Source organism: Lagopus leucura, unplaced genomic scaffold (genome assembly GCF_019238085.1).
Source record: "Lagopus leucura isolate 7727_CA_CO unplaced genomic scaffold, USGS_WTPT01 Super-Scaffold_100014, whole genome shotgun sequence".
Lineage (NCBI taxonomy): Eukaryota > Metazoa > Chordata > Aves > Galliformes > Phasianidae > Lagopus > Lagopus leucura.
Window position 1 is genome coordinate 14110084 of NW_024962268.1, and position 26484 is coordinate 14136567.

The 26484-nt window shown below is 38.8% G+C and overlaps 2 protein-coding genes and 1 non-coding gene across 5 annotated transcripts; all 3 read left to right on the forward strand.

The window, feature by feature from the left end:
• Positions 1 to 252: 252 nt before the first annotated feature.
• Positions 253 to 2818, forward strand: RPL37 (ribosomal protein L37). Its single transcript, XM_042875509.1, has 4 exons — positions 253 to 319; positions 992 to 1127; positions 1362 to 1446; positions 2596 to 2818. Exons 1-4 carry the CDS (start codon positions 317 to 319, stop codon positions 2663 to 2665), a joined length of 294 nt encoding a protein of 97 aa, XP_042731443.1. The 5' UTR covers positions 253 to 316; the 3' UTR covers positions 2666 to 2818.
• Positions 2430 to 2509, forward strand: LOC122182362. Its single transcript, XR_006179774.1, has one exon. It is a non-coding gene; the product is annotated as a small nucleolar RNA SNORD72 (small nucleolar RNA).
• Positions 2819 to 7109: 4291 nt separating the features above from the next.
• Positions 7110 to 25401, forward strand: PRKAA1 (protein kinase AMP-activated catalytic subunit alpha 1). Of its 3 annotated transcripts, none has more exons than XM_042875327.1 (9): positions 7110 to 7265; positions 13034 to 13175; positions 14870 to 14963; positions 15809 to 15953; positions 17259 to 17346; positions 18197 to 18421; positions 20598 to 21084; positions 22144 to 22270; positions 24825 to 25401. In XM_042875327.1, exons 1-9 carry the CDS (start codon positions 7136 to 7138, stop codon positions 25067 to 25069), a joined length of 1683 nt encoding a protein of 560 aa, XP_042731261.1. In that variant the 5' UTR covers positions 7110 to 7135; the 3' UTR covers positions 25070 to 25401. The 3 variants fall into 3 exon arrangements, with proteins under 3 accessions (XP_042731261.1, XP_042731263.1, XP_042731262.1); XM_042875329.1 differs by lacking the exon at positions 7110 to 7265 and adding an exon at positions 14326 to 14479 and having other exon boundaries at positions 13105 to 13175; XM_042875328.1 differs by lacking the exon at positions 7110 to 7265 and having other exon boundaries at positions 13105 to 13175; positions 14326 to 14963.
• The last annotated feature ends 1083 nt before the right edge of the window (positions 25402 to 26484 follow it).

Below are 26484 nucleotides of genomic sequence, written 5' to 3' on the forward strand. Positions count from 1 at the left end.
GGAACACAGAACAGCTCACTCAGTGAGTAACACAGCTTTATCGAGATACTATTTTCTTTACCAGCAATGTAAGATTACAGACAACTGCACCCCACCCTCTGCTCCCCGGCAGCCGCGGCACGGCGCGGCAGCACAACACAAGCACCAATGCCAGGCGGCCGCACCGCATACATACAGCACAGGGAACCAACCCGAGCTCGCGGAAGGCACTTCCGCTCCGCCACGCCGAGCCCCGCCGCGCACCCGGAAGCAGTTGTGGGGGTTATAGCGGAAGCGGGGCGGGGCTCGGCCTCTTTGGTGCTGGCGGCCGGCGAAGATGGTGAGTGCGGTGCTGCTGGCGCGGGCATCGGCCGACATCCGCCACAGGGACGGGCCCTAGCGGCCGGCGCGCCTCGTATGGTGCTCGGAATGGCCCCGTGCACTGTTGCAGCCGGGCCTGGTGGCAGGATGGCTCCGCGGGGCAGCGGCTGCTGTGCCGAGGCCTGGGAGCCTGGTGGCGGGCGCGGCGCTGGGCCCGGGCCCGGTCTCGCTGCGGAGAGCGAACGCGGGGCGTCTGCTCAAGCGGGAGTTACGGGGCTGCGCTGTCTGCAAGGGGCTTCTCAGTAATGTGGATCCGAGCGGGCCGGGGCTAGCTTAGAGGGGAATCGGCAATGATCGGTGGCGAGCGTATGTCTGACGTTACTGATGGAATTACCTTTATTCGGGAAGAAATTTAACATTAATGAGTTTGGGGGCAGCTTCGATGGTAACTGCTGGGTAGTTTCGTTCAGCGGCAGGTGGGGGACAGGGCTGGATGGCAAAGAGACTTGTAAAGAGCTGATCTTTAAAAATGGAGGAGGCCTACAGGTATTGGCCTACAGGGTTGGTGCCTGAGTGCAGCGTGCCATCATCATGTTTACTGGTTTTAAAGAACAGTGCTTGTTTTTTTTTTTTTTTTTTTTTTAAAGCTTATTCCTTCTGGTATGTACAAGTGTCTTGAAATGTTTTTCAGACAAAGGGTACATCATCCTTTGGTAAGCGACGGAATAAGACACATACCTTGTGTCGTCGATGTGGGTCCAAGGCATACCACCTGCAGAAGTCTACCTGTGGGAAATGTGGATACCCTGCCAAGCGTAAGAGAAAGTGTAAGTAAGGAAGTTCTGACTGACCTGAGTTTAAATGCTTGTGTTTCTTTGTTTTTGGGATGTCAGGTTATTTTCAGACTAGGGAAGAATAATTTGGTGTTTGATGCCTTTTTGAAACTAAATTAGCTGTCTGTAGTGTTACTATGTAAAAGTTGATCTTGTTTAAAACTTTTTTGTACTTCTGTTAGTGAATAGTTGTGCAGATCAGCATTAACAGTAATTTATATATTCCAGACAACTGGAGCGCAAAGGCTAAAAGACGCAACACCACTGGTACTGGTCGCATGAGGCACCTGAAAAAGGTGTACCGTCGCTTCAGGTATGATGTGTCATTGTTAATTAGTGTAACATGATATCTTGTGTATTCACCTGATTATAAAATCAGTCACCCAGAGTAGGCATGTTTTTTTAGAACACTGAGAATGGTGTGATCTTCTAAAATATGCTGTGATATAAAGGATGCACAGTATGTTGCTGTGAGGTTGAAAAGCTTGCTGTTAGTAACACAGGTTGCATAAGAAGCTCTGATGTTTCTTTTAAATATGAATGATACAGAACACAGGGTACAGTAATAAAATGGCTGCACTTGAAAGAGAATAGTGCTTTGTTTGCCATTGCCTGTATTTGTAAGTCACTTAAGTTGCTGGTTGCACTCTAGTGTGGATTTTTGTAGCAGAATTCACAAAATGTGTTCCAATCCCCCTACTTATGCACACACACACAAATTACCTATTTTTCTGTTACTTAGAGCTCAATTAGCAGTAAGTAGCTGTTCATCAGATTTTGTGTTACAGGTTTCTAGAAGTCAGTGTGAAGCTTTGAGCTGTTCTTATAGGATACTGTAGGGATGGGTACTATACTACAGTATGGGTACTATACTACAGTATGGGTACTATACTGTGAAATTACCTGATTTAAGTTCTGGAGCTGGGTGTAGTTGAAGGATCCTTTGTATGGGTTTTTTCTTTTAATTATCAGTTTTCCCCAGTTGCAGCCAGAAAATACTTTGTTGTGCAACTGCAACCCCCATTCCCCTAAGAGTGGCTGAAATATCAGTGTTGCATAGAATAGCAAGCTTAAAACTGACTTTTTTGTCACTACTGTTCTAGTTTTTTTAAGAGCATAGAGAATTTCTGTAAGAAAATTTCTGCAAGAAATTGCTGAGCTACCTAAACAATGGGGTGCCTTCAGTAGAGTAGATGTACTGTATCTGAGTTTTACTGGTTACTAAAGTTTTTCTATTTGAAAATGTCAAATTTACTTTTTCAGAAGAGAGAGAAGACAATACCGTGTATTCCAAACAGCTTGTCAATGATGTTTCTTAATAAAATGTCTGAACATATGAACTTCATAGTGATTTCAGTGCATTACTGAGATAAGCTGAAAAAAAGCGTATTACTTAGTATATAAAACAGCCTTGAGGAAGTACCCACTTTTCAGCACATGGTAACTGTATTATTACTTGCAGGAATGGATTCCGTGAGGGAACCACACCGAAGCCGAAGAGAGCAGCTGTTGCAGCATCCAGCTCATCATAAAGACTCATCTATTTGCTAAAATAAATGGTCTTATTCATAAAATGTCACCTTTTATATATGTACTTCAGTGAAAAAGGGGATATCTGAAAATATGTATACTTATACAGTTTTCAGTGATACGAAAAGATACATTAAAATTAATTCTTTGCTTGACTCCTCATTTGATAGCATCTTTACGTTGGAAACAGTCATTATCTCTGCGCTGCATTTAAAAAGAGGCTTTTATGGGTTATTTGAGAAATTCCACTTGCAAGAGAAATTGAATGCTGGCTGTGGGCTTGTTCCTAAGTTTTTCTGGGTAATTCACAGACACAGCAAATGGTAACACGGAGAATTCGTCTCAAATCCAGTAATGTGGCTAATGGCTTTAAGTGCTGTTCTGAGATGCAGTAGTTTCAGATGGATGCCCAGAGTTAGCCACATTGTTCGTTATTTTGTGACTCTGAAAGGCCAACTAAAGTATTACTTATTCACTGGGTCACTGCTTCGTGGGGTAGGGTGGGAGAAATTACTCCAAGGGCTGTATTGCCTGGAAAAGAAAACTATCCAAACCATGTTGGAAAATCAATGTGAAGGGGAAAAATAGGTAAGTTAAGCTGAGTGTGAACAAGTAAATCAAATGATAGGTAGTAAGATGCAGATGAGGGCAGGTCACATGTAAGTATGTCTGAATTACAGACTGAGACCTGATGAGCTTAGATATTACACTGTGTTTCTGGGTCCTTGCTGGCTTTAAAACTGACTTAAAATAATAGAGGATGGTGATCCTACAACGGATGATTTTCAGGTGCCTTGAAAAGGAAATTAGGATAAAGTGGGAAGGAACCTGATACTTGCTTTAAGCTTCTGAAACTGCTTGTAGTTCTTTTGGTTTCATCATTAATTTATGTTCTGAAGCAGCGTTAGGTTTGCTACATTTCCAACTGTTCTTAAAATTATTGATGAGAGGCAGGTATTAAGTTCATTTAGGTTATGGTAAATGTTCAGAAAAGCTCAGGTAGCTCAGCAGTACGTCTGTCACAACTGGCCTAGAAGAATGAACTGGCCTTTGCTGAATGTAGACTCTCAGGTACTCACTTCCTACTGTTTCTCCTAAGTGCTGAAAACTGAAAATGCCTTGGTGATTTCTTTTGTATACAATCTCTTGTAAAGTTGGTAAAATAATCCTAGCTCAGGAGTTATTAGAATTGAGCCTTTGTACTGTGCTCTTTAGAGCATTATGTGTAGAACTAACTTAGATCCGTGATTTTTGCTTCCCTCTGACTGATAGATCAAGCACAGGTAATCCAAGAGACTATTAGACCATGTAGTCTAAATTACATGAAAAATTATCAAATTTCATATTGATTGAAGCAAGAATTCTGTTTCCAGGCAACAGCCGATCTTTTTATTTAAATTAAAAGTTTCTCAAAGTCAGTGTTCCAATGTCTAGCTCTAGAAGTAACAATACCAGAATTTAAAAAGGAAGAGAGGTCCTTGCCAGCTTGACAATGAGGGTCAGAGTTCTGAGTATCCATCTTTTATGGAGGAATTCTGCCTAGTGCCATGGAGCAGTATTTCATCTATGTTGATTCCTCTGATAAATCAAAAGTATAAGACCTGACAATCTGACACAGCTATTGAAGGTGTAGTGAGCCACAGTTAACAGACAACTAATTAGAAAATTACTTTAAACCCAGAGTTTTAGTTTTACAGTAGAGTGACTTTGTTTATATGTTGCAGTTAATAAAAGCTAATACCCTAAAGATAATTTTGCCTTTTAATATTGTACTTCCTGCAAAAACACATAAATATTAGCACCTATTTTAGCTCATTTTCATGTGTGCACTGGCAAGGGTGTTTTGACTTTTGTCAGTGTGAGGTTGTTGCCCCCACAATAGGAACAGCTGTAGATGCGTCTACAATTAGTATGCTACCATGTAGTACTAATTTCATTTTATGTAGAAGCTGAAATCTAATTCTCTGTTGTATTAAGTGTGGAGACTGATCTAGTTGTTTTTGGAACAGTGACAGAAGGAAACAAAATCCACTAGATTTAGGAGCCTCCTGGAAAAGGTGGCTCTAACATACAGGATCTATGAGAAAAAAGTTGGGGAGAAGTTAATCACGTTTTCCTTAAGAATTTACGTGAATAGTGTGCTTTGACTCACGACAATGATTTTAAGACCTAGCAGAAAGTTTTCCACAGGCAGCTTCACTACTATTCTAGATTCTTAACCTTCGCTTTTGTATTAAAACTTGATACGGAGTCCTGCAAATGCAGTAATTTTCCTATAGTATTACAGATTACCACAAGCTGTACATTGGATACTATACAGATTTCAAGCACCTAGATCCTGATTACACAATCTAGGTCACCTTGTTTTGTAACTACAAAAATTTTACAGGAAGATGAGGGAAAAAAATGAAGGAGCAAAGCTCAAATGTGGATTCCTACTTGAAATGTATTTTCCCAACAGATAATAGCTGAAGAACCAAGCAGACTAAATTGTTAGCAGGCTCCACTTGTATTTTGTTTTTACTAAAAATGAGCTCTTGTTTGTAATAACATGGGAAAATGAAAAGAGCACAGCCTTCTTACTGTTAGGAACTAAGGCCTGTAGTGCTCTGAATTTTCTTCAGAATTTGAAATGTAATCAATCACTGGCATTCTGTAAATAACTAAGGAACACTTAGAAAAGTTTTTTTTTAGCTATTTTATCAAATATCTGCATTCCTACCATACACTTCTCTCACATCCAAGAAATACTGGTAGACTATTTCAGGTTTTTTGCTCCAATATTTGCAGCTGCCACCTGTTTCACATGCAACTGAGCAGCATTAAACTCTCGCAGTCAAACATTTGTTTTCATTACATGCTTGTTTTTTGTATCTCTTAAGCTTTTATCAACTATTCATAGTTCTCTCATGGTTTCTTTCCTGTGAGTTTCTCAGATGAGAGCCTACTAACTGGCCTTCTGTTAAAATGTTTTCAAAATACAATGTCTATCCCTGATACTTACTCTTCTGCTGCTGGAGTAGGAGGTAATGGTGGCGAATAAAATGTCATACAGTAAAAAGGTGGTAAGTTTATATAAATCAACATCAAATACCTTGTAATGTTAGCACTTACAAGCTGAGGCCTTATTAGATTATGGAATTGATATTCAAGTAAATTAGTGCTATGCTTGTGCTTGCTAATAGTTCAGTGGCTGTGCTTCAGTGAGGCAGGAGAAAGCATTTCATTTGCTGTCACTCACTTAGTCTGGTTGGGGTCTGGCAGTAACATTCCCCTTGAGTCAGTGATCTTCCCAGGACAAATAACTGCCCAGTTATCACAGAAAGGCTTAGGTCTATCTAGTTCTAACCCTTCCATGGGCAGGGTTGCCACCCACCATGTCAGGCTGCCCAGGGTTATGTTGAACCTGGGCTTGAGTGCCTTCAGAGATGGGCCACTCACAACTTCTTTTGGTAATGTGTGCCAGTGCCTTGCCACGTTTAACCCTAAATTTCCCACCATTTAAAGGCCTTCCCCTTATCCTATCACTATTAGATAATTGCTCTCCCTCCTACTTGCAAGCTTCTTTTAAGTACTGCAAGACTGAAGTGAGATCTCCCCAGGGCTCCTCTTTTCCTGGCTGAAGAAACCCAACTCCCTCAGTGTCTTCATAGGAGAAGTTCTCCAGCTCTCTCACCATCTTTGTGGCCCTCCTCTGGACCACAGTATGGACAACCTAATTGATGCTCTTCTTCTAATTCCATCTGAAGGCATGGTAGGAAAACAATTTGAAAATAATGTTTGCAGGCAAGAATAGCTGTTGGTCTGTGGTATGTAAAAAGTGCATCAAGGCAGAGCAGCAGGCAGGTGGACTCTCAGGGCCAGAAGCACCACTGCACTGATCGTAAATGAGTGGGTAAGGCAGTTCTGTTTCCATCTCAGGAAGGTCCCACTCACCTATTCCCCTTGGAATTCTGCTGGCTCTGGATTTGGCCCAGGTGAAGGGAAATGGGTGAGAAAAACTAACAGGTTTAATCTGTGACATTGATTAGAAATGCAAAGACTTGACAGGCCTGTTTGTTCTGAAGGCTGAATTTGCTGCCATGGGAGCAGGAGGACTGGTTTGGTGGCAGCTAACTCTTCTCAGCTACCTCTCTGAGGGAGCAGGCAGAGTACAACATAGTGACAGAAACATGGCTCTGCCAGCCTTCTTCATCTTACACGCCGAAAGGCCGCCCGTTGCTGAGCCACGGCTGGGCCGTTTCTGAATTAAGAGCAGGTACGCAGCGAAGACACCCCCTCACGACAGTGCCATGAAGACCTACGAGACCCAAAAACCGCACTCAATCCGGAAGTAGCAGAGCACGCCGCCTCCGCCCCATACCGGAAATAGTTCACGCCGGCGGAAGGCGGGAAGGGAGAAATGTGGCGCTCACTTCCGGGGGCCGGCTGCGGGCGGGCGCTCCTCCTCGCCGGGGGCCCGGCCCAGCACTATGCGCAGACTCGGCTCTTGGCTCAAGATGGCGGCGGCAGATAAACAGAAGCACGAGCACGGGCGAGTGAAGATTGGGCACTATATCCTAGGCGACACGCTTGGCGTCGGCACCTTCGGCAAAGTCAAGGGTGAGGTGTTACGCCGTCTTCTCCTTCTGGGTCGGGGCTGGGGCTGGCTGCCAGCCGGGACGTGGCTGGGGGCGTAGAGGACTGCCGGAGCCCCAGCCGGCGGCTGGCCGCGCTGTCGGGCGGGGAGGTGGCCGCTGTATCGCGGGGTGCTGCGGGGCCGAGGTCTGGGCTCTGAGTCTTGGCTCGTGTGGCCGCGGGAGATAGCCCTGTCTGCGAGCGGCGGCCGGGTCGTGGTGGCGGCAGTCGGCATGGCGGGGCGGGGCGGGGCGGGGCGGGGCGGCTCTTCGGGTGGGGGTTTTCTCTTCCGTTGGCCGATATCGTACCCGGAGCAGAATTCCTGTGTGCGCTGCAAGTATGAGCGCATCTGTAACGGAGGTGTTAGACGTATACCGTTATACTATATATACTGTCTATACGTTACGGACGTATAGACAGTGCTGCCCTCGGGATTGCGTTTTGTCCCACAAATACTTGACGTCCTTATAAGGATGACGAGTTTTCTTGCTTTGCAGAGGGTAAAGCATTAAAAAAACAACAAACAAAAAACAACAACAACAACAAAAAAAACAACTTGAGATTATTTGAGCAATGAGAGCTGCTGCTGACATAGATGTATGGGAAGTCTTAATGCTGAGGCTGGTGGTAACTGAAGTTTCTCTACAGCTCAGACTTGCACAAGGGAGGCTGTAAACAGCATGCAGAAAGTATGATGCCTACCAGGAAAAGAGTTAAAGACTTCTTTAATTCCTCTGCCTCTTTCGGTGGCTCTGATAAGGTTTCCTCACTTGGCAGTGAGAGCTTATGCTATAAGAAAAAGCTTGTCCTGTTTTTATTCAGCTAGGATTTTCCTTGAGTTTGTGGGGTTTGTCGTGGCTTCAGCTGATGCAGAGCTGATTTTCTTCATGGTATCTGCTATGATGCCACATTAAATTGGGTTAAGCTACGCAGTCTTCTTGGGAGAGGGTATTTAATGGCAGTGACAGCCCTAAAAATGAGTTGGAAAAAGATCTGTGAGTAACTATCAAAGATTTCCCACTGTTACACTAGTTGTCAGATGAATTCGTCTTTTCGCTTGGTCTTGGCTTTATTATCACAGGTGGTTGCTACTGATGTGATGTTCTGCCTCTTTAACTCTTAATTTGGTTCTGTGATCCTGAGTTAGTTACTTAGTTCATGTGACTGTGCCTGAGATGGGCATTCATGGAGAAGACTACTGCTTCTAGCATTTTTTGCCTTTTACATCCAGGCAAAATAAAAATACCACTGACATGGAAGGCAAAAAAGACTGCTGGAAGTAAATTAGTTTTGTGAAGTACATTCTCACTTAAATTATACAAGCATTTGACATAAAGCACTCATTCTAACCTTAGCGATTTTGGATATCTGGGGAAAGTTCTTTATAGAGGAAGTGGTGAGATTCTGGAACAGGCTGCCCAGGTTGGTGGTGGGTGTTCCATCCCTGGTGGTGTTCTGTCCCAGGTTGGATGGGGAAACCTGATTGCTGGTGGCCCTGCCTGTGGCAAGGAGGTTGGAACTTGATGATCCTTAGGGTCCCTTCTAACCCAAGCCACTCTGTGATTACTGTTTTAGTGTTGTCTTTTTTAAAAATTGATCATGTTTTCTGCTGAATCCAAAGGCAGAATTTTAGTTCTACATGTCCCAGATGGTTAGATTTCATAAGGAGTAGTCAGACATCTAGTGATTTCTAATGAGAGTGAGGATACTGTTTGTGGTTGTAAATACAAAATATTTGTCCAAACCTTTAAAACTAGGCCAAGAACACTGATCTGTATAAACTGCAAAAATGATGTGAACAGGCCTTGTTGAAACTTGAGAGGGAACAGTGAATGTGAGTTTGCTCTCTGATGTATTTGTTAAGTAATATGTCTTTGCTTGTTATGCTTTGTTGTTAATTTACTGCATTAACTACTGTTTTGTTTTTTTTCTTCAAGTTAGTAATGACGTTATTTATTTTAATTTTAAAGGGTGCTATCTCTACTGAGCCTTGGCTTAGATTGTTGGTTTCTGGCAATGTGTTTGATTACATGTGGTCTTTTCCAACCTTAGTGATTTTATGACTACTAAAATATCTAGTACAAACATCAAACGAGGCAACCTAATGCTCCTGCGACTAAATTTCACCTTCTGTGGTGTCCTATGCCAAAGATCTTGTAAGTCTTCTGTGTTTTATGCAGCTTCAGATATGCAAAGTGAGAACCACCCAGCAAATACCAGACCTGCCAGATGGAGGCTATGTAATTACATGTGACAGTAAAGCCCAGGTTTTAGTGAGAGCTCCCTGTGTATTGCACAGCTGTGTATGTGAATATGTATGTTTGGTGGCCCTGCTAGGCAGGGGGGTTGGAACTACATGATCCTTGGGGTCCCTTCCAACCCGGGTGATTCTGTGATTCTGTGATTCTGTATTTCTGCTGCTTCTACCTCCAGTTGCCCTCCTGTTGCAGAGGACATCCAAAGAGACGCTCCTCAGTGTGCCCGTAACTCATACATAATCTCATAAGAACATCATACTTCCTGCGGCTTGAGATTGTTTTTCTTTTCCAGCTGAAGGCCTACTGACCTGAATTTAGACAAATATCTCTGCACTTAAACAGCTGAAACTGGTTGAAGTTGTTGCAACTTTAAAGATCTATCTCTAAGTGTCTTTGAAAAATTGCTGCTGGGCATAGCCATATTGAAACTTGCATTAGTGATAGAACATGAGGAAATGGTATCAGGTTGCACTGAGGAGGTTTGCATAGGATATCAGCGAGAATTTCTTCCTTGAGAAAATGGGCAAGTATTGGAAAGGGCTGCTCAGGTGGAGTCCATATCCTTGCAGGTATTTGAGATGTGTGAATGTGCCACTGAGGAACATAGTTTAATGATGGGACTCCAGTGGTCACATTATAGTTGGATCTGGTGATCATAAAGGTTTTTTGAGCCAAGATGGTTATCAACCCAGAGTCTATTATCAAAGAATAGAGTGAGGTATGTTAGGTATACAAAGGGACATTTCTTTGCAATGCTTTTATTTTTTAAGACTGGTGGAGTACTAGAATGATTAACTTGACCAACCTAAATATACTTCTAAATTGTAAGCCAGCCCCTAGATAAAACTTATGCTAAGAGGTAATACAGAGTAGCTTACAGAAAGATAACACTGGCTTCTTGGTTTTCTATGGGCTATGCATGATGTTATCATCTGAGGTCTTCCTTTCAGTTCCATTCTTGGGCTGAGTTCAAAAGTAGCCAGCAGTTCCAATAAACTTCAAACTGCTCCATCTTAAAGTTATATTTTATGGCATGTGGACGTCTGACTGCTTATTTGTGGAATTACAGATCAGCTCTCATCTGATATATAAGCTACCTTACAGTAGTGAAATAAAACAACAAATCTTTTTACCTTGACGTTTTTTAAAGCGTGTAGAAACACTTGTGTTTGCTATTACATTAGACAGTGAAGATTACTTTTATCTGGGAAGAATGAAAGACTTTCTGAGAAGAGTGCTGTCTAGTATTTAAAGTATGTGATCTGTGGTGGTTGTCTGGTGCCACGTATTCTCTGTGGATAACATTTGCAGGAATCACTCTTATTTCATGAAGGTGATTATTGGAAACTCCAGTCTTAAAGCTAGATTTCATACAAACTTAAACTTGAGGGGAAAAAAGGGCAGAGGGGCAAAAACTTCTGAAGAGACTTGTTCATTTCCTAAAGACTTCTCAGGGTTTTGGAATCTTTCTGTACTTGTGGAAAGCTGCTATGCTTTCATTTCAGTAATATATTTGAAGTTGTCAAACAGTGCTAAAGAGGCAGAAAAGCTGGTTTTCGTCTAGGGCGTACTGGCAAATCATAAATGAAACAAATTTACTGATAGATGAGACCGTGTACGCCAGAACTGAATATGTGCTAACCTGTGTAATTGCTCAGATGTGTATGCTATCCTGCATTGCTCAGTGCTGTGAACATTCTTGCACAGTGTTTTGGTTATTCTGTTGCTTTTTACATAATGGCTTTTCAGAATCAGAGGAGGCTTGTTTTCTGTTTTCCCCACAGCACAGTTGGAGTGAGCCTACCTGCCTTATCAGGTACAGAATGTATCCCACCAGCCTGTCAGGGTGGCTCAGGGACTTGCACGATCCGCTGTGTTGTAATTTCTCTGCTGGAATTCTTACAAACTGGTTTTTTTTACAAAGTAATCATCTTTTTGTTACAAAAACAATATTGAGGTTTATTGACATCTGTCTCTACTATGATTTTTTGTCTCACTTGCATTGGATTTGTAACTCAGTGTAGAGAGCTACAAATGATTGATAGACTTCTTATAATTCTGCCAAAATTAACTCTTGAACGCAGAAAGATTTTTGTGTATTGCTGCAGCAGACTATTAATCCAGGAAGGAACTGTGCCTTTCAGAAGAGGTAGGCAGTCACATACCACTGGCCCGTAGCTTTATCATCAGAATACCGGTTCAGTCCTTGATTCTCTGTTCGACGACATTTTCACTAATGTTTTCTTTTTCTAAAAGCAAGATAAGTGCTTCCAGTTCAACTAGCTGCACTGTAAAATAACAAATGCAAAATTATTGAAGGCTTTGCAGATAAATTTATTATATGTTATGTATAATACATAGGAACTGGTTCTTCAGCATGGAGTTATTAAAAAAACATTAAATTGCTTATCATGGCCTTCCCGTGGTTGTATTTAAATAAAGCTTGGGTTTTAGATAAATTCTTCAGTGAAGAGGTACGTGCAGAGTGCCCTGTGTTCTGCAGAGGTACCAGTCAGTCAGGTGGACAAAAATGAACCATTTAGGGGTCCTGGAATCTGGCCTGCCTTTAGAAGGCAGGACTTTGAATAGCAACTGAACTGAAGTGGATGTAGTTGTGATACTAGCAGTGTTGGATATCTGCATAAATTTCCGCAGGCACTCATTCAAGTCTTATGGTGAGAGAGATGCTTACGTTCTGTAGTATGTCTGTGATCTGGTATTGCATTTTCTTAGTAACGTTGTTGTGGTCTTTTCCAAATGTACCTGCAAACTTAAGAAATTTAATGTTTTACGCTACCAACTTCCTCTGAAACAAAAATTCTTCTAGAAATGGAGAGAAACTTAGAAATGTAAGAGATTGCTTGTCATAGTTAACATTGGATTTTATTTTGTGCATTTCATCTATGTATTGCCATTTATACAATGAAACTGGAGTGATGTACTTGCTTACTACGTAAGGTCCTATAGGATAAAACTGCTACAAAGACAGATAAATATTTCAAGATTGGATACTATTAGCAATAATTCTGATTGCTGAAACAGCAATTTTCCTTTCTTGAGGGAAAGGAAACAGTCATTTTAGTAACAGCAATACTTGCTGTCTGAGTAGAAAAGCTGCAGGGAGAGCATGTCTGAGAGGATTATCAAGCAAACTCAGATTGAGTCATACAGAGAAATGAAATGGTCTTCCTCCTTAACAAGGATGGCAGTGGTTTGGGATGCAAAAATGTTTTGCTTGCAATTGTGCAAAAATTCAGTCATACTGCAAGAGTTCCAAGTGTGAGATTTAAGGTCTCAGTAGAATTGAGAGAAGTCTTTGGGATACAGCAGAAATGATGTGCCATGTGGTCTTCAAACTCCCTAAAGGTAATGGGGATTTGTGGAATATTTAGTATCTTTATTGTGGTATTTCTTGGCTGTATTTGAAATGATCTAGTGAATGTCCTTTATGGAGCAATTGAAAAATCTCACTAAATTCTTTTTTGTTCCTTGTAGTTGGCAAACATGAGTTAACTGGACATAAAGTTGCAGTGAAGATTCTGAATCGACAGAAGATTCGCAGCCTTGATGTTGTAGGAAAAATTCGCAGGGAGATTCAGAACCTCAAACTCTTCAGACATCCTCATATAATTAAGCTGTAAGTTTTATTTGCTATAATCGGATTTATTTAAGCAATAATCTCTTTTGCTCTCACTGACTTGAAATATGTCCAAAGGGCAGTAGTATTAGCAGAAGCTTTTAGGGAACTAAATAGCTTCTAAGAAGCAGTATTCAATTTTCAGTATCCCCTGTTATGCATTTTCAACAACACTGATCTTCTCTGGGGGTAAGGGAAGTGTGCTTTAATGTTATTTTTCTAATTGTATTTGTTTTTTTTGTTTGTTTGTTTTTGGCCTAGAATCAAGTTAAGAACAAGGTTGTAAAGTGTACTTCTATAGGAAGCTTACTGTATTTTTCCCTCAGTATTTTTTAACAACATGCTGATCAGTTACCTGCGATTTCTCCGGTGTTGATGCCTCTGCAAAGTTCTTCTGAATTAAGGATGTGCAGTCTGTTAGGTGTGATCTGATATTTCAGAATTCTTTGATATAGCTGTTACCACTTGTCTAGTATGCAAAAAGGTCATTGCTTGCCTATCTGTTAGGCAATCATCAGTAGGGTTCAGAGTACAGCTAACTATGTCCCAGGCGAGACGCTCTGTAATTTATTTCCTAAGACTAGATACAAATTACTCAGTGAAAAGTGGTGCGAAATTCTTTCTCTTCAGCATGTGAAGGGAAGGATCAAGATGTAGGAGATGACAGAAAAGATTAATTATACTCAACTTTTCAACTGTTTGTCTTGACTTTCCAAAGTTGAAGGGTTGTTATCCTGTGTAAAAATGCCATTTGAGCTATAACTGATACTCGTGTCCAGACTCGCTGGTAACTTAGGGTTATGCTGCTTACGCTCTTAGAAATTAGACTGGGGAACTGGTGGGGTGAAAGTAAACAGTCTTTTTCTGCTTAATTATAAATAAGACAACTTCTAATTTGGAACACTTTATTAAAAACTTTATAAAATGATTTATCAGTATTTATAACTTTAGATCTATCTTTGCAAGAATACTTTTCTATACCGTGCTTTAATTAAAAACCTCGGAAGTGTCTCCTCCCTGTTCTTTAGACTCTAGTAATAGAATGGCTTGTGTTTTCTTCTGTAAAAATTCTTCCTCCTGCATTAAGTCATCCACTCTGTGGAGTTTGACCTTGCTTATGTTACTGGTATGTAACTGTTGTGTTCTGCAGTTGCCTTTTCTGTAACTAGAAAAATGAACTGACTGAAGAGAAGTATGGTTGCATCTTCCAAGAGATGTGGACTGGCTTATTTTCAGAGATCATGAGAGGTTTATCTTCCAGCATTTTTCACAGTCTCTCTACCCAAAAAGTGGAAATCACTGTGGTAATTTCAACTATGAACTGTTGTTCATGATTGCCTGAAGTATACAGCTTATTGTTTTCACAACTATAGGGAAAATCACGAAAGGTAATGTTAGAAGTGAGGTTGCACTGTAATTTCTTTCTAAAAGATTAAAATATAATTTCCTTTGTAGTGAGACTTCAAAATTTCTTGGTGGGGGAATATAAATTTTCTGCTAGTCTTCACAACAGCAGCCTCCCTAAATAAAAAGTGAGGAAACAGCTGATGAGAAATTGTTATGGCAGTGATTGTAAACTGACTGATAAAACCAGTACTGTGGGAAGTGTTACACAGAAATATATTTTAAAGTGCTTAAACAGGTGCAACCTCTCATACTGAGTACTTAAACTAATAGATACTTTTCTGTATCAGGTACCAGGTCATCAGTACCCCAACTGACATTTTCATGGTGATGGAGTACGTTTCAGGAGGAGAGCTGTTTGATTATATCTGTAAAAATGGAAGGGTAAGAAGTAGTTCAATTCTAGAGATCAATGACTTGCCTTCTGTTATTGCTTTTGCAACATTCCTATTAAATGATGGTTTGTTTTTATGTATTCAGCATTATTTTTGCTGCTAGCAGTTAAAATAAAGATATTTTATGGTTTCATCTTTGTCAATTTTTTTTTTTTTTTTTAGAACATGTTAACATGATCTTCACATGTACCTGTCATGCTGTTTTTTTCCACTTTGTAAAGCATTATTTCCATTATTGAGAAGCTGCTATATTGCCCTTATTGCCCTCTTTTACAGGTTTCTGTTAATTCTCTAATGTCCCCTAAGACAAACTATCTAGAAAGCTTAGTCTAACAAATAACTAAAAGCATCCTGGCTAACTTTGACATATTGCAGGGCATGTTCCATGGGAATGTCCAACTAAGTCTGCTATTTGAGCAAAGCTGCCATTAAGAGCATACATTTTATATAAAATTTACTGCCTCTAACTGTCAGCATCTTTTGTTTTATTTAAATCTTATTATGTACTTAAGTACTGAAGTACCTTGGTATTTCAGTTAGACAGAATAAAAGTTTGGGTGATGATGTTCCTAGTTTACTTAACTAGTTTCCAAAGAATGTTTGACAAATGTCAGTGACTATTGAGCAGGTGGATCTTGTTTTATCTTACCCATTTTAGAGCTGTGGCAGAAGGAAAATGATGTAAGATGTGAAATTTTCTGCCACAGAGATGTGCTGTGTAAAGTATCAAAACTATAGATGATAGCTTTAGGTCATTGGAAAACTTTCTGTAATTAATATAAACGAAAAAGTCATCTTCCACTGTCTTAGATTTGTTTAAAATTCTTGTTCTAGCTTGATGAGAAGGAAAGTAGACGTCTGTTCCAACAGATCCTTTCTGGTGTGGATTACTGTCACAGGCACATGGTAGTTCACAGAGATCTAAAGCCTGAAAACGTGTTGCTTGATGCACACATGAATGCCAAGATAGCTGACTTTGGTAAGCATTAATATCACCCTAGAAACATTTTTTGTGTTATTTAGGTCTAGTTGCTGTGGAATATACTTAATATTTGGTTACTTGAGTGTCCTGTATGGTGAGATAAAATCTGTGAAGAGCATGAATGCAAGAGAAAATACTGTTCTTGGGAATCTGTGGAATTTGCTTTTCCTTGTGCTTTCTTCTTTTTCAAATCAGGTATTTTTTGTTACTGTTATTTTTGTTACCAAGAGCTGTCATCTTTCGTTTTGCTTAACAATAATTCTCTGAAATAAGACTTAGTTCCCCACGTTATCACTTGCAAACTAACTTTTCTATTGCTTGTTCTTCCATCTGTAAAAAGCAGATATTCAGCACTCTTGGAAGTACAGTGCAAGGACAGTTCTTTATATTTAAAAAGCATATTATTCAGTAAAATGTGAATTCCAAAGATGTGACTGGGGAAGAAAAATGTAGTGTAAAAAGTAAAATGGGTGATTTTACAAACACCTGAGCTCTTTGCTACATGGGTGCCTAACTAGTCAGAGAATCTGATAGTTTGTATGAGCCATTTGTGACAGAATTGGTGGTGAGACTGGTAGCTAGTTCTGAATAATCATCTGAATGAAGAAACCTGACTGTATGAAAATAGTAAGGTATCTATACAGCTGTGTCATCACAATGTATCTCCTATTAGAAATAGTACATAATATCTGCTCTTTGAAGTATTCAAGTATGTGCATCTTGTGAATCCTACTAATTTCTTGCATAGAAATTGTTTGTGATACAGTTACTTACTTGAAGAAATAAAACACAGCAACTTAAAAAAACAAAAACAGTAAAAACTCTTTCCATGACAGAAGCATCTGCAAAAGCACAGCACTCAGTAAATCATGACTAGCTTATTAAATGAGAGCTTAATACTAGCTTCATGTGTGGCAGTGTCAGAGTTGGTCAGGCTGTGTTCTTCCATCTCCTGGCCCTTCCCTGGTAAAAGGGTATAATGCCTCCTCTCGAATTGAGTTCTCAGGACTGCAGTAATCTTGTTGAGGCTTCCACTGAGGAAAAAGGACAACACTCTCCACAGCTATTCCAGAAGTGGTAACTTTTGTCTGGTATTTTCTGATAAACTAAACAGGATATGGGGTATAGGATTACATGGTATTCTCATGCCTGAAACTTCAGTGGTTCCACAGAAGTGTCCCTACCAGCTTAGATAAATTGTTAACTTCTGTCAAATTACTGGTGATTTGTTCTAGATGTTATATACAGTGTGAAACCATTTTGTTCTCTGAATTTTTAGTAGTTACTCTTATGCACTTTCAGGTCTATCAAATATGATGTCTGATGGAGAATTTTTAAGAACGAGCTGTGGTTCCCCTAACTATGCTGCACCAGAAGTAATTTCAGGAAGGTAGGTTTTTTCTTTTTTTAATTGGATACATGTGTGCATGTACTTTGGTTACTATACTGCTTTATTCTAAAGGCTGCATAATTCTTTATCAGCTTGATGTGAAGAAACTATGCTGAGCTGTTAATTGTCTTAATAATTTTTCATAACTGTATAAGGCTTCTCTGAACTAGCTTTGAATAGCTCCTGTAAGTTGGAGGTGATGTCTAATGCCCCAAATCTAGTATGTGCGATGTGCCTCATATAGGAAGTAGAGGTATGGATAGAATTAGAGACGGCGTCTTCAGCGAAGTTGAGTGGCCATGAAATATCCGCTGCAGAATGGATATTCAGCCTGAACGTAACTTCCACTTTTTTTGGACTGTCATTGTCAAGTCTATTGTTTACAGCTACCCTAATATCATCTGTTGTTGACGGTAGGCCAAATGTCTTTTTTTTTATCTGGGCAGTAGCATAGATGTGGTAAGTCTAGGTAAATGGTCTTTCCTTGAATTTTTTTAGCATCTCAGATTTGGAGAATAGATGGATGATCTTGTTAACATTGTTTTAGTGGAATCTATGCAACATATAACACAGGCTTCTTGGTATTAGAAACAACTTTTTTTTTCAGTTGACCATTGTCTTAAATTGTATTTGTGGAGTATTTATACATAATAAAGGAGAAAACTACATACTTGCTCCCTAGCTTTCTGTATGTATTTGAAAAAGGGGAGAGGTGTGGCATGTAAACCAGAATGCTAAAGTACTTGAAGATTAGTTATCCCTAAGTTTGTGCAATTATTGTAAGCAAGCATGGTAGTTTTAAGGTTTTTTTTAAAGTATTAAACAGAAATCGCTAATAACTTTTTCCCAGGTTATATGCAGGTCCAGAAGTAGATATTTGGAGCAGTGGGGTTATTCTCTATGCACTGTTATGTGGAACACTTCCCTTTGATGATGATCACGTGCCAACACTTTTTAAGAAGATATGCGATGGTATCTTTTATACCCCTCAGTACCTGAATCCATCTGTCATTAGTCTTCTGAAACATATGCTGCAAGTGGATCCAATGAAGAGAGCAACAATCCGAGACATTAGGTAAAATACTAACTGATGTCTGTTGAAAGAATGCTAGAATTATTATCTTAGTGCACATATGCAATATAAAGAAACTAGTCAGATAACTTATCCTTGTTTTACAGTATAAGAGGAAAAAATCAGCTTCTGGTCATTTGGCCTTTGGTGTTTCTCATCTCCCTGGACAAAAAAGTTTCTATTGGAGACCACAGTTAAATGCTATAGGAATTTTGAGAAACTTGATTTAGAACTGTGTTTATACAGTCGCTGCAGAATGACTTGCAAAACTGCACAGCGCTATTGATTTCTGGACAAAGAACTTCTTGGCTTAAGAACCACTGCTCTGTGCTTTAAATATCTGAGGAAACATTACCACTCTCAATTCAGCATAATTACTGTTTAAATCATGTTTCTGGAGACTCTGAGAAAGACACGTTCAGATTAATATTCCACGTTAAGATAACACTTCTTGTTCTGACTTCAAAATCCTGGCATGAATGTGTTAAGACTGACAATTACTACAGAGAATTTTGATGAGCTAAAACTACAAATATATTTGAATCTGGAGCACATGATGGCTGTGATTTTCGAAGTGGGTGATTGCTTTGGCAAATATGAAATCTTTAAAACAAAGAATTGGTACCTGGTAAGCTGCTGGAAGAAGTACGCTTTTAGGTTTTTCTGTTTCCTTTGTGAGGAGTTCTAAGAAGAGGGTACTGAAATACTATATTAGTGAAGATGCTGCTGCTTCTAGTCTTAGAAGTTAGGAAACTATGTCTGTGTTTTTTCATCTTAAGGAAAAAAATGTGGCGCATATCATATGTGTCCTTCACTACTTCATTACAACAAAGAAATTGTTTTTTCCAGGTCCTATCAGAAAACAAAAAACTGAGAACTAAGAGCTGTACAACTTTAGTGGATAGAAGCTTAGCCCATTTAAGTCATCTTAAGTCTAGACAAGTATTGGGAAAGATGTTAAAAAACTTTGGTTGCAGAACATGGGTGGATTTTGAATCCTTAACAATTGTGTACTTATCCATAAGACATCATGTCAGTTTAAAGGGCAACCTGACTAATTAACTGAATACCTTAGTTGTTTCATGGCCATATCTGTGCAAGTGCAAGAGGAGTGGTTCATTTTAATAAATACTAACAATGTTCTAGGCACATTTACTCCACTTGGGCTGTGCTTTGTAGTGACATAAAGAAAAGCATTTCCTGCTTCTGAAGTGTTCATTATTGATGAAAGTATATTTTACTCAACTCATTAGTCTGAAAGTAGAGCTTCATGAATGCAACTGCTCTTCAATCTGTAGCAGATCTTTAGTTTTGAAAGTTTTCTTGTATGTAACACCTTGTCATGCCATATCATTTGGCTAGTTAAGCAGCTTACTCCAGGCACATAGGTTACTAGATGATAGAAGAAAAAAAAGTATCTGTATGTTGGCTTTTTTCCTTCTATGAAAACTATCTTATAAATACAGCAGTAGAGATATTTTCCATATCCTTGTCAGTTTTGTATGTCTTGGGGACAAGCTGGGGTTCTGAATGGGGGAAAAAAAAATTGACAGCACCATGGTCTTGTGGTGGTATTGCTGGTAGGTGGATGGTTAGGCTAGATGATTGCAGAGGTCTTTTCCAACTTTTATGATTTTCAAGGGCAGCACAGTTGATTTTATTCAAAAATGCTCATTTGAATATCTGTCAAATTATTACCCATCAAGATTTCTTAACTGTGTTAGGTGTGTATGAGGGACATTTGATGGCATAGCCTAAGAATTTTAGCAGGACAGCATAAGAATTTCAGCTGAAATATTCTTAAATCAAAGATACTAGAAGTAGGAAAAAAAACAACTACCCATTCATGTACTCATCAAGCGGATGAGTTACAATAAGGAGTTTTCAAAGCTCAGGTAGTTGCAACATTTCTAGGAAAGAGAGTGTGGGTTTTTATTTTTTTTAAAGCTGAATGTCTAAGAAAATGTTGTGAAGCCATTAATGCTTGCTTTTTATTTTATGGAATTTTTCAGTTGCTCTAGTGTGCGGATTGCTTTGTTGGAAGCACAGAGAAGGGACACTTGGGCTGACAGTTGTGATTTCTTTGTGTACATATGAAATATAACTTTTAAAAAATAATTTATTGCTAAGAAGGTTTGCTCCACGTACAGACTTACACTTTGTTTATTTTTAAATCTAGAGAACACGAATGGTTTAAGCAGGACCTTCCCAAATACTTGTTTCCCGAAGACCCTTCATATAGTTCTACCATGATTGATGATGAAGCCTTAAAAGAAGTATGTGAGAAGTTTGAATGTACCGAGGAGGAAGTGCTAAGTTGTCTGTATAGCCGAAATCATCAGGATCCTTTAGCAGTTGCTTATCACCTCATTATAGATAATAGAAGAATAATGAACGAGGCCAAAGACTTCTACCTGGCTACAAGCCCGCCAGATTCTTTTCTTGATGATCACCATCTGTCTCGCCCTCATCCAGAGAGAGTGCCATTCTTAGTAGCTGAAGCACCACGGCCTCGCCATACTCTTGATGAGCTGAATCCACAGAAGTCAAAACACCAAGGTGTGAGAAGAGCAAAGTGGCACTTGGGGATACGGAGTCAGAGTCGACCAAATGATATAATGGCTGAAGTCTGTCGAGCAATTAAGCAGCTGGATTATGAATGGAAGGTAAAAGAATATAATTTATTTGCTACAAGCAACAGGAGATTTTGAGCTGTGTTTTTTATATAGCCTACAAGTCTAAAAAACTGCATCTTCCTGATGTAGGCTGGTTCAGCAATAGCGATAAATGCATTAGTTTAAGGACCAATATATTAAGTTAGCAAAAAGAAATTAATGTGTGCTAGTTCTAAAACTTTCCAGTTTAGCTTTGCTTAATATGTGAACAGTCATGTTTTTCTGAATAATCCTTGTTCCCCGAAGCACTGAAGTCACAATAGACTGCTTTTGTCTTTGCATCCACCAGGTGTGAGGACTTTTTGTTGGGTTTCATATAAATTGTTTTGAGTTATAGGGTACCAAGATGGAAAGTTGCTCATTGTGACATAACAATCAATGAAAATTTGTCAAACGGGGGGAAAAAGAAAACAGCTAAAGATCAGCTGATATCAGGAGGAATTTGGAGATGAAAAAATGAGGATGAAGGAAGTGGTCTGTGACCACCCTAAATTCCCACTGGGCACACCCAAAGGGACATTAACATATGTTAATGAATCTTGGATAATAATGAATATGTATGTGGTTTCCAGGAAATGTATTGCATATTGCATAAGCAGTCTTAACTGCTTAAATTTAGAACGTAAACTCCAAGAGTACATGCTTGATTTGTCAAGTTGCCTGGTATGTATCATGAATTAAAAGGAATGCTGTTTTTTCTTACATTAGAATTAGAGTTTTCTTCCCTGATTTTTCTGGTGCTATTCCTGTGCAGGAAAACAGTTGTGAGCGTGTGCACACTGACTACTTGCTTACTGTATAAGAATGGTTTTGGAAGAGGCAATTTATGCTGACAGGAAAAAAGTCTTGTTAACATGTCTACCTTTCTACAGGGGCCTTGAGGATGTGCTTTTTTTTTTTTCTTTTTTTTTTTTTTTTTTTTTTTGTCAATAAGAAAAAAAACACAAACACATAAAACTGCACCCTGAAAAGCAAGTGAGATGAAATAAGAACAGTATGCTCTGCATCTCAAGCAGTTCTGGTAACTAACTCAAATCTCTTTTGTACTAGGTTGTAAATCCATACTACTTGCGTGTTCGAAGGAAGAATCCAGTGACAAGTGCATATTCTAAAATGAGTTTACAACTGTATCAGGTGGACAGCAGAACATACTTACTGGACTTCCGTAGCATTGATGGTATGGAAAAACTTGTGTTAATAGAGCACTAAGGGAAATTGTTCTAAATGCTGGGTCTTAATTTGCTTGTGAATAGGTAAATTAAACTGTTGGCCTTTATCAGTTAAAGCCAGATCTGAGTTGCAGTGTTTCTTTACTCCTTGCTCTAGTGCTCCTGTGATCAAATGATTAGCTGGTTCTTCTCTCAAAACCCTCTATAGGTATATTAACTCCTGAGTTAGTGCTTTGTATGTCTCTACCAGCACTGATGTCACTGGTGCTAAAGGGACAGTGCTATGAAGAAGCAATACTTAGATCAATTTAACCTGCCTCTGAGGGCCAGATTTAAATGTTAATTTAGATATGGGGTAGGCATGTGAACATCTTTTCCTAGTGAAGATAAAGCTTGACATGTAGGTGTACTGTCCTTTCTTGATTTGTACATTACTGTACTGAGTGTGGCTGAGATGGTATTTTTTTATAGCAGTCTGTATGATGTTGTGTTCCGGATTTTTGACCAAAAGTGTTGATAATGCTAGTGTTTTGGCTATTGTGGAGCAGTATTAGCAGTGTATCAAGGCTTTCCTTTTCTCCTTATGTTGCTATGTCCAGTGAATAGGCCAAGGGTGAACAAGAAGTTGGAAAGGGAGACAGTCTAGACAGGTGATTCATACAGACCACAGGGTTATTCTATTACATACAGTAGCATGTTTAGCCAAAAAAATAACCAAAACCAAACAAACCAATGAAAAAACAGACAAGGGAAATTTTGGGAAAGTAGCCGTTGTTTAGAGACTGGCTGGGCATTAGTCATGTTGTGAGAGGCGTGAGTGATCACCTTTCCATTACCTTGGTTTTTTTCATTCTCTTGTTAAAACATCTTTATCTTGATCCGTGAATTTTTTTGCTTTTAGCCATAAGATTTTCTTCTGCCATTGAGCAGTGTAATGTTGGAGGGAGTGAGGAGCTTGCTGGGCATGTAGCTGCAAGACAAAATCAGTGCACCATTGGTGGCAGTAGAAGATAATTTAGTTAGGAATTGTAAATGCAGTAACTGACATCTTCCAAGCTGGTAGCTTAACCTAAGCAAGATCATACTTTACAGAGTGATAGTACAACTGTAAGTTAGGTATTTGCCTGAAAATGAACAAAAGAGCTACAGTCTAAATACATTTTTAGGGGCAGAGTAGAAAAAAGAAAGATTATCTACAGCCAATCGTTTATGTAACATACCTAGGAAAACATGAAGGCAGGGAAAAAGGATTTGCTGGAGTCCAACTGGATTGCAGTATAGGATGGTTTAGGCAGAGTCTTTGATCAGTTTAATATAATTCAGCACTACTGTTCTTCCTTTGTCCCTTAGAATGATACAACTTCTTGCTTAGATCCAATGATACTTGACAAAAGGTATTAATCAGTTTCCTGTACCACTATTAATAAATTATTATATATTATATATATAATATAATATATATTTTATATATATGTGTGTGTGTGTGTGTTTTGGTATTTTTCTTAAATTACATTTTATATATATATTATTATTATATATAATATATAATGCATATAATTTTTTTATATATATATATATTTATTTATTTTATTTTATATATATTATATGTAATATAAGAAAAATACCAACACAGTGGGAGGGTAGAAGACTGCCTAGAGCCACTCAGCTTAGAAAGGACAGCCTGTTGCATTCTTGCTTTTCAGCTACTGAGAACAGCTTAAAGCCATGGACTTGTTTGACAGTCCTTTCAGTTACGAAGTTGATTTGATGTTCCTTTTTGCCACAAATAACTATTCAATATTTCTTTTATGGGATTGTAGTTTCAAGTAGCTTTGACAGATTGAAAAGACAGTCCCTCCTTTACTCGCTAATTTTTCATGGAAAGAACGTTTTAATGACAAGTGTGAGTCGAGCTAGTTCAGTTTCTAAAGTAAGATAAGAGATCCTTCCGCAGAACTTACTTCTAAGATGAAAGTATTTCTTTCTAATATGGAAGGTAAGCTTAAGTTGCTGTAACTATAGCCCAGGGTATACAAAATACTAAATTTGTCTTTCACTTTAGTAAATAATAGCAATCAACAATTACTCTTAAGAATATTAGCAATAAAACATAAATAACCAAATACAATAAAAATGAAGTAGATGCTAGCAAAAAGCATCTACAAAATGTTCGAACTGCTATTTGGCTTAAAAAAGATAAACAAGATAACCATATAAAGTTAACTTTAAAGATAATTCAGGTAAATCAATTGAACTGTTAGCCTCTGAAATTATTTACTGACTGAAAAATATGATGGCTGCTGGTCTAATGTTCATCAGATAGTCCTGAAGCACAGTTCATAAGCGGTACTAATTTGCATAAGGATGACTGCTTCTGTATGATTGTAATGATTGCTTCTTGTATAAGCTTTTATTTTTAGTAACTATATGTACTTCAAAGAGCTGTTTATGTATTAATGAAGATTTTAAAAATAAGATCAAGTCTGAGGAGGGAAAGATGTCTTGCTGTTTTTCTGGCTGTTTTGATGTGACTAATTTTTTACTCTCTACTGTCCTTTTCAGATGAAATTATTGAAGCAAAGTCTGGGACTGCAACTCCACAGAGATCTGGTTCTGTGAGCAACTACAGATCTTGTCAGAAAGATTCAGATGGTGATGCACAAGGAAAATCTAATGATACATCCCTCACCTCATCAATGACCTCTTCACTTGATTCTTCGACAGCTGACTTAACTCCAAGACCAGGCAGTCATACAATAGAATTTTTTGAGATGTGTGCAAATCTTATTAAAATACTTGCACAATAACTTTGAAGGAGGGCTTATTTCTTTTACAGCAATAAGCATGCATAAATCTTAGTCAGATGCTTCCAGTTGTAATCAATTTAAATTAACAAAGGCGCTGAAAAAAATACCTGCAAAATGCAATTTACCTAGGGACTGAAGTGATTATGAGCAGTTAGGTATATTGCTTTGAAGCTGGAGTGAATTCTGATTTTCTGCTATTCAGTAACTTAATACAGGTACAGGAAATCACACGCCCCTTGGGCAGTGCTTGTAACATTTTCAGTGAGTGCACATTAGTATTTATATAACATTTACATTACACAGTCGTTTTTATCCTTCTTGTTGGTGATGCATACATCTGGAGCACTGTAAGAAAATGTACACTTACAAGTTCAATGACCTAAGGATGACTTGTTGGTCACTGTCTACGTTTGTGCCTCAGTTGATCGGAACAGTTAATGTCTCCTAAGAACAAAGCATTAAAACTGCTGTTCCTTCCCCCTTTATTCAGCAGTAAATGAGATTTTAAACAAAGTTTGATGTGCTATAATATGAAATTCAGTAATTGATAAATTTGATTAGATGTTGGCAAATCCAACCAGTTGAAATTTTCAGTACATGTAAGTACTCCGCAGCACAGTTATGAATAAAACCCTCTAGGGTGGAAGTAGAGCAGTTGAAACCACAGCAGTGCCAAGAGAGATGATGCTGAGAAGATATGCCACGCAGTGGCCTGAAACAAATCACTGCTCTGAAGCACTGTGAGCAAGCTGCTGCTCTGTGCAGGTTTGCTAGCTCATACCATGGTGTAGTAGCAGCACGGCTACTGCAGGCTGAGAATTCTTTGAAGTATATGCATGTGGCGAAGAGCTGGGTTGTTGCATGTTATTCTGCAATCTGAAATTGGCACACCTTTAAAAAAAAAGTTAATACTTAGATATGTCTGCTTACATCCCATGTTAACTTACTATATGCTGTATAGAATTCACATTGCAGTTTAAATACATCTATAAGCTAAGTTCTTCCAGGCTACCCTCGTATGAATTTTACCATTTAAATTGTGGAAATTAATAGTGCAGTTTTTCAGTTGAATGTTAAAACCTGAAAATGACGACTAAAGTGTTAATAGTTAGGAAGCTTTGAAATGCAGATTGCAGTCATGGATAACACGCATGTAACACAAAAACCATAACTGCAGAAGAAATGTTTAAGAAAATGACCTTAAATGCTGAATCAGATATATTTGCTCAAAAATGTTAAATATCTTGTAAATTGGATGTATGTACCTGCAGTTCCATTTTCATTTAGCACTTAATTTTAGCATTTAAAGATGCGTTAATCAATAAATTGCCATAAAACATTTTAACTTCTTATTTGGGGATTTTTCTTTTCAAAATAGACTTCATGGCTTAGTTTGAAAGATTGCTCTCTAATTT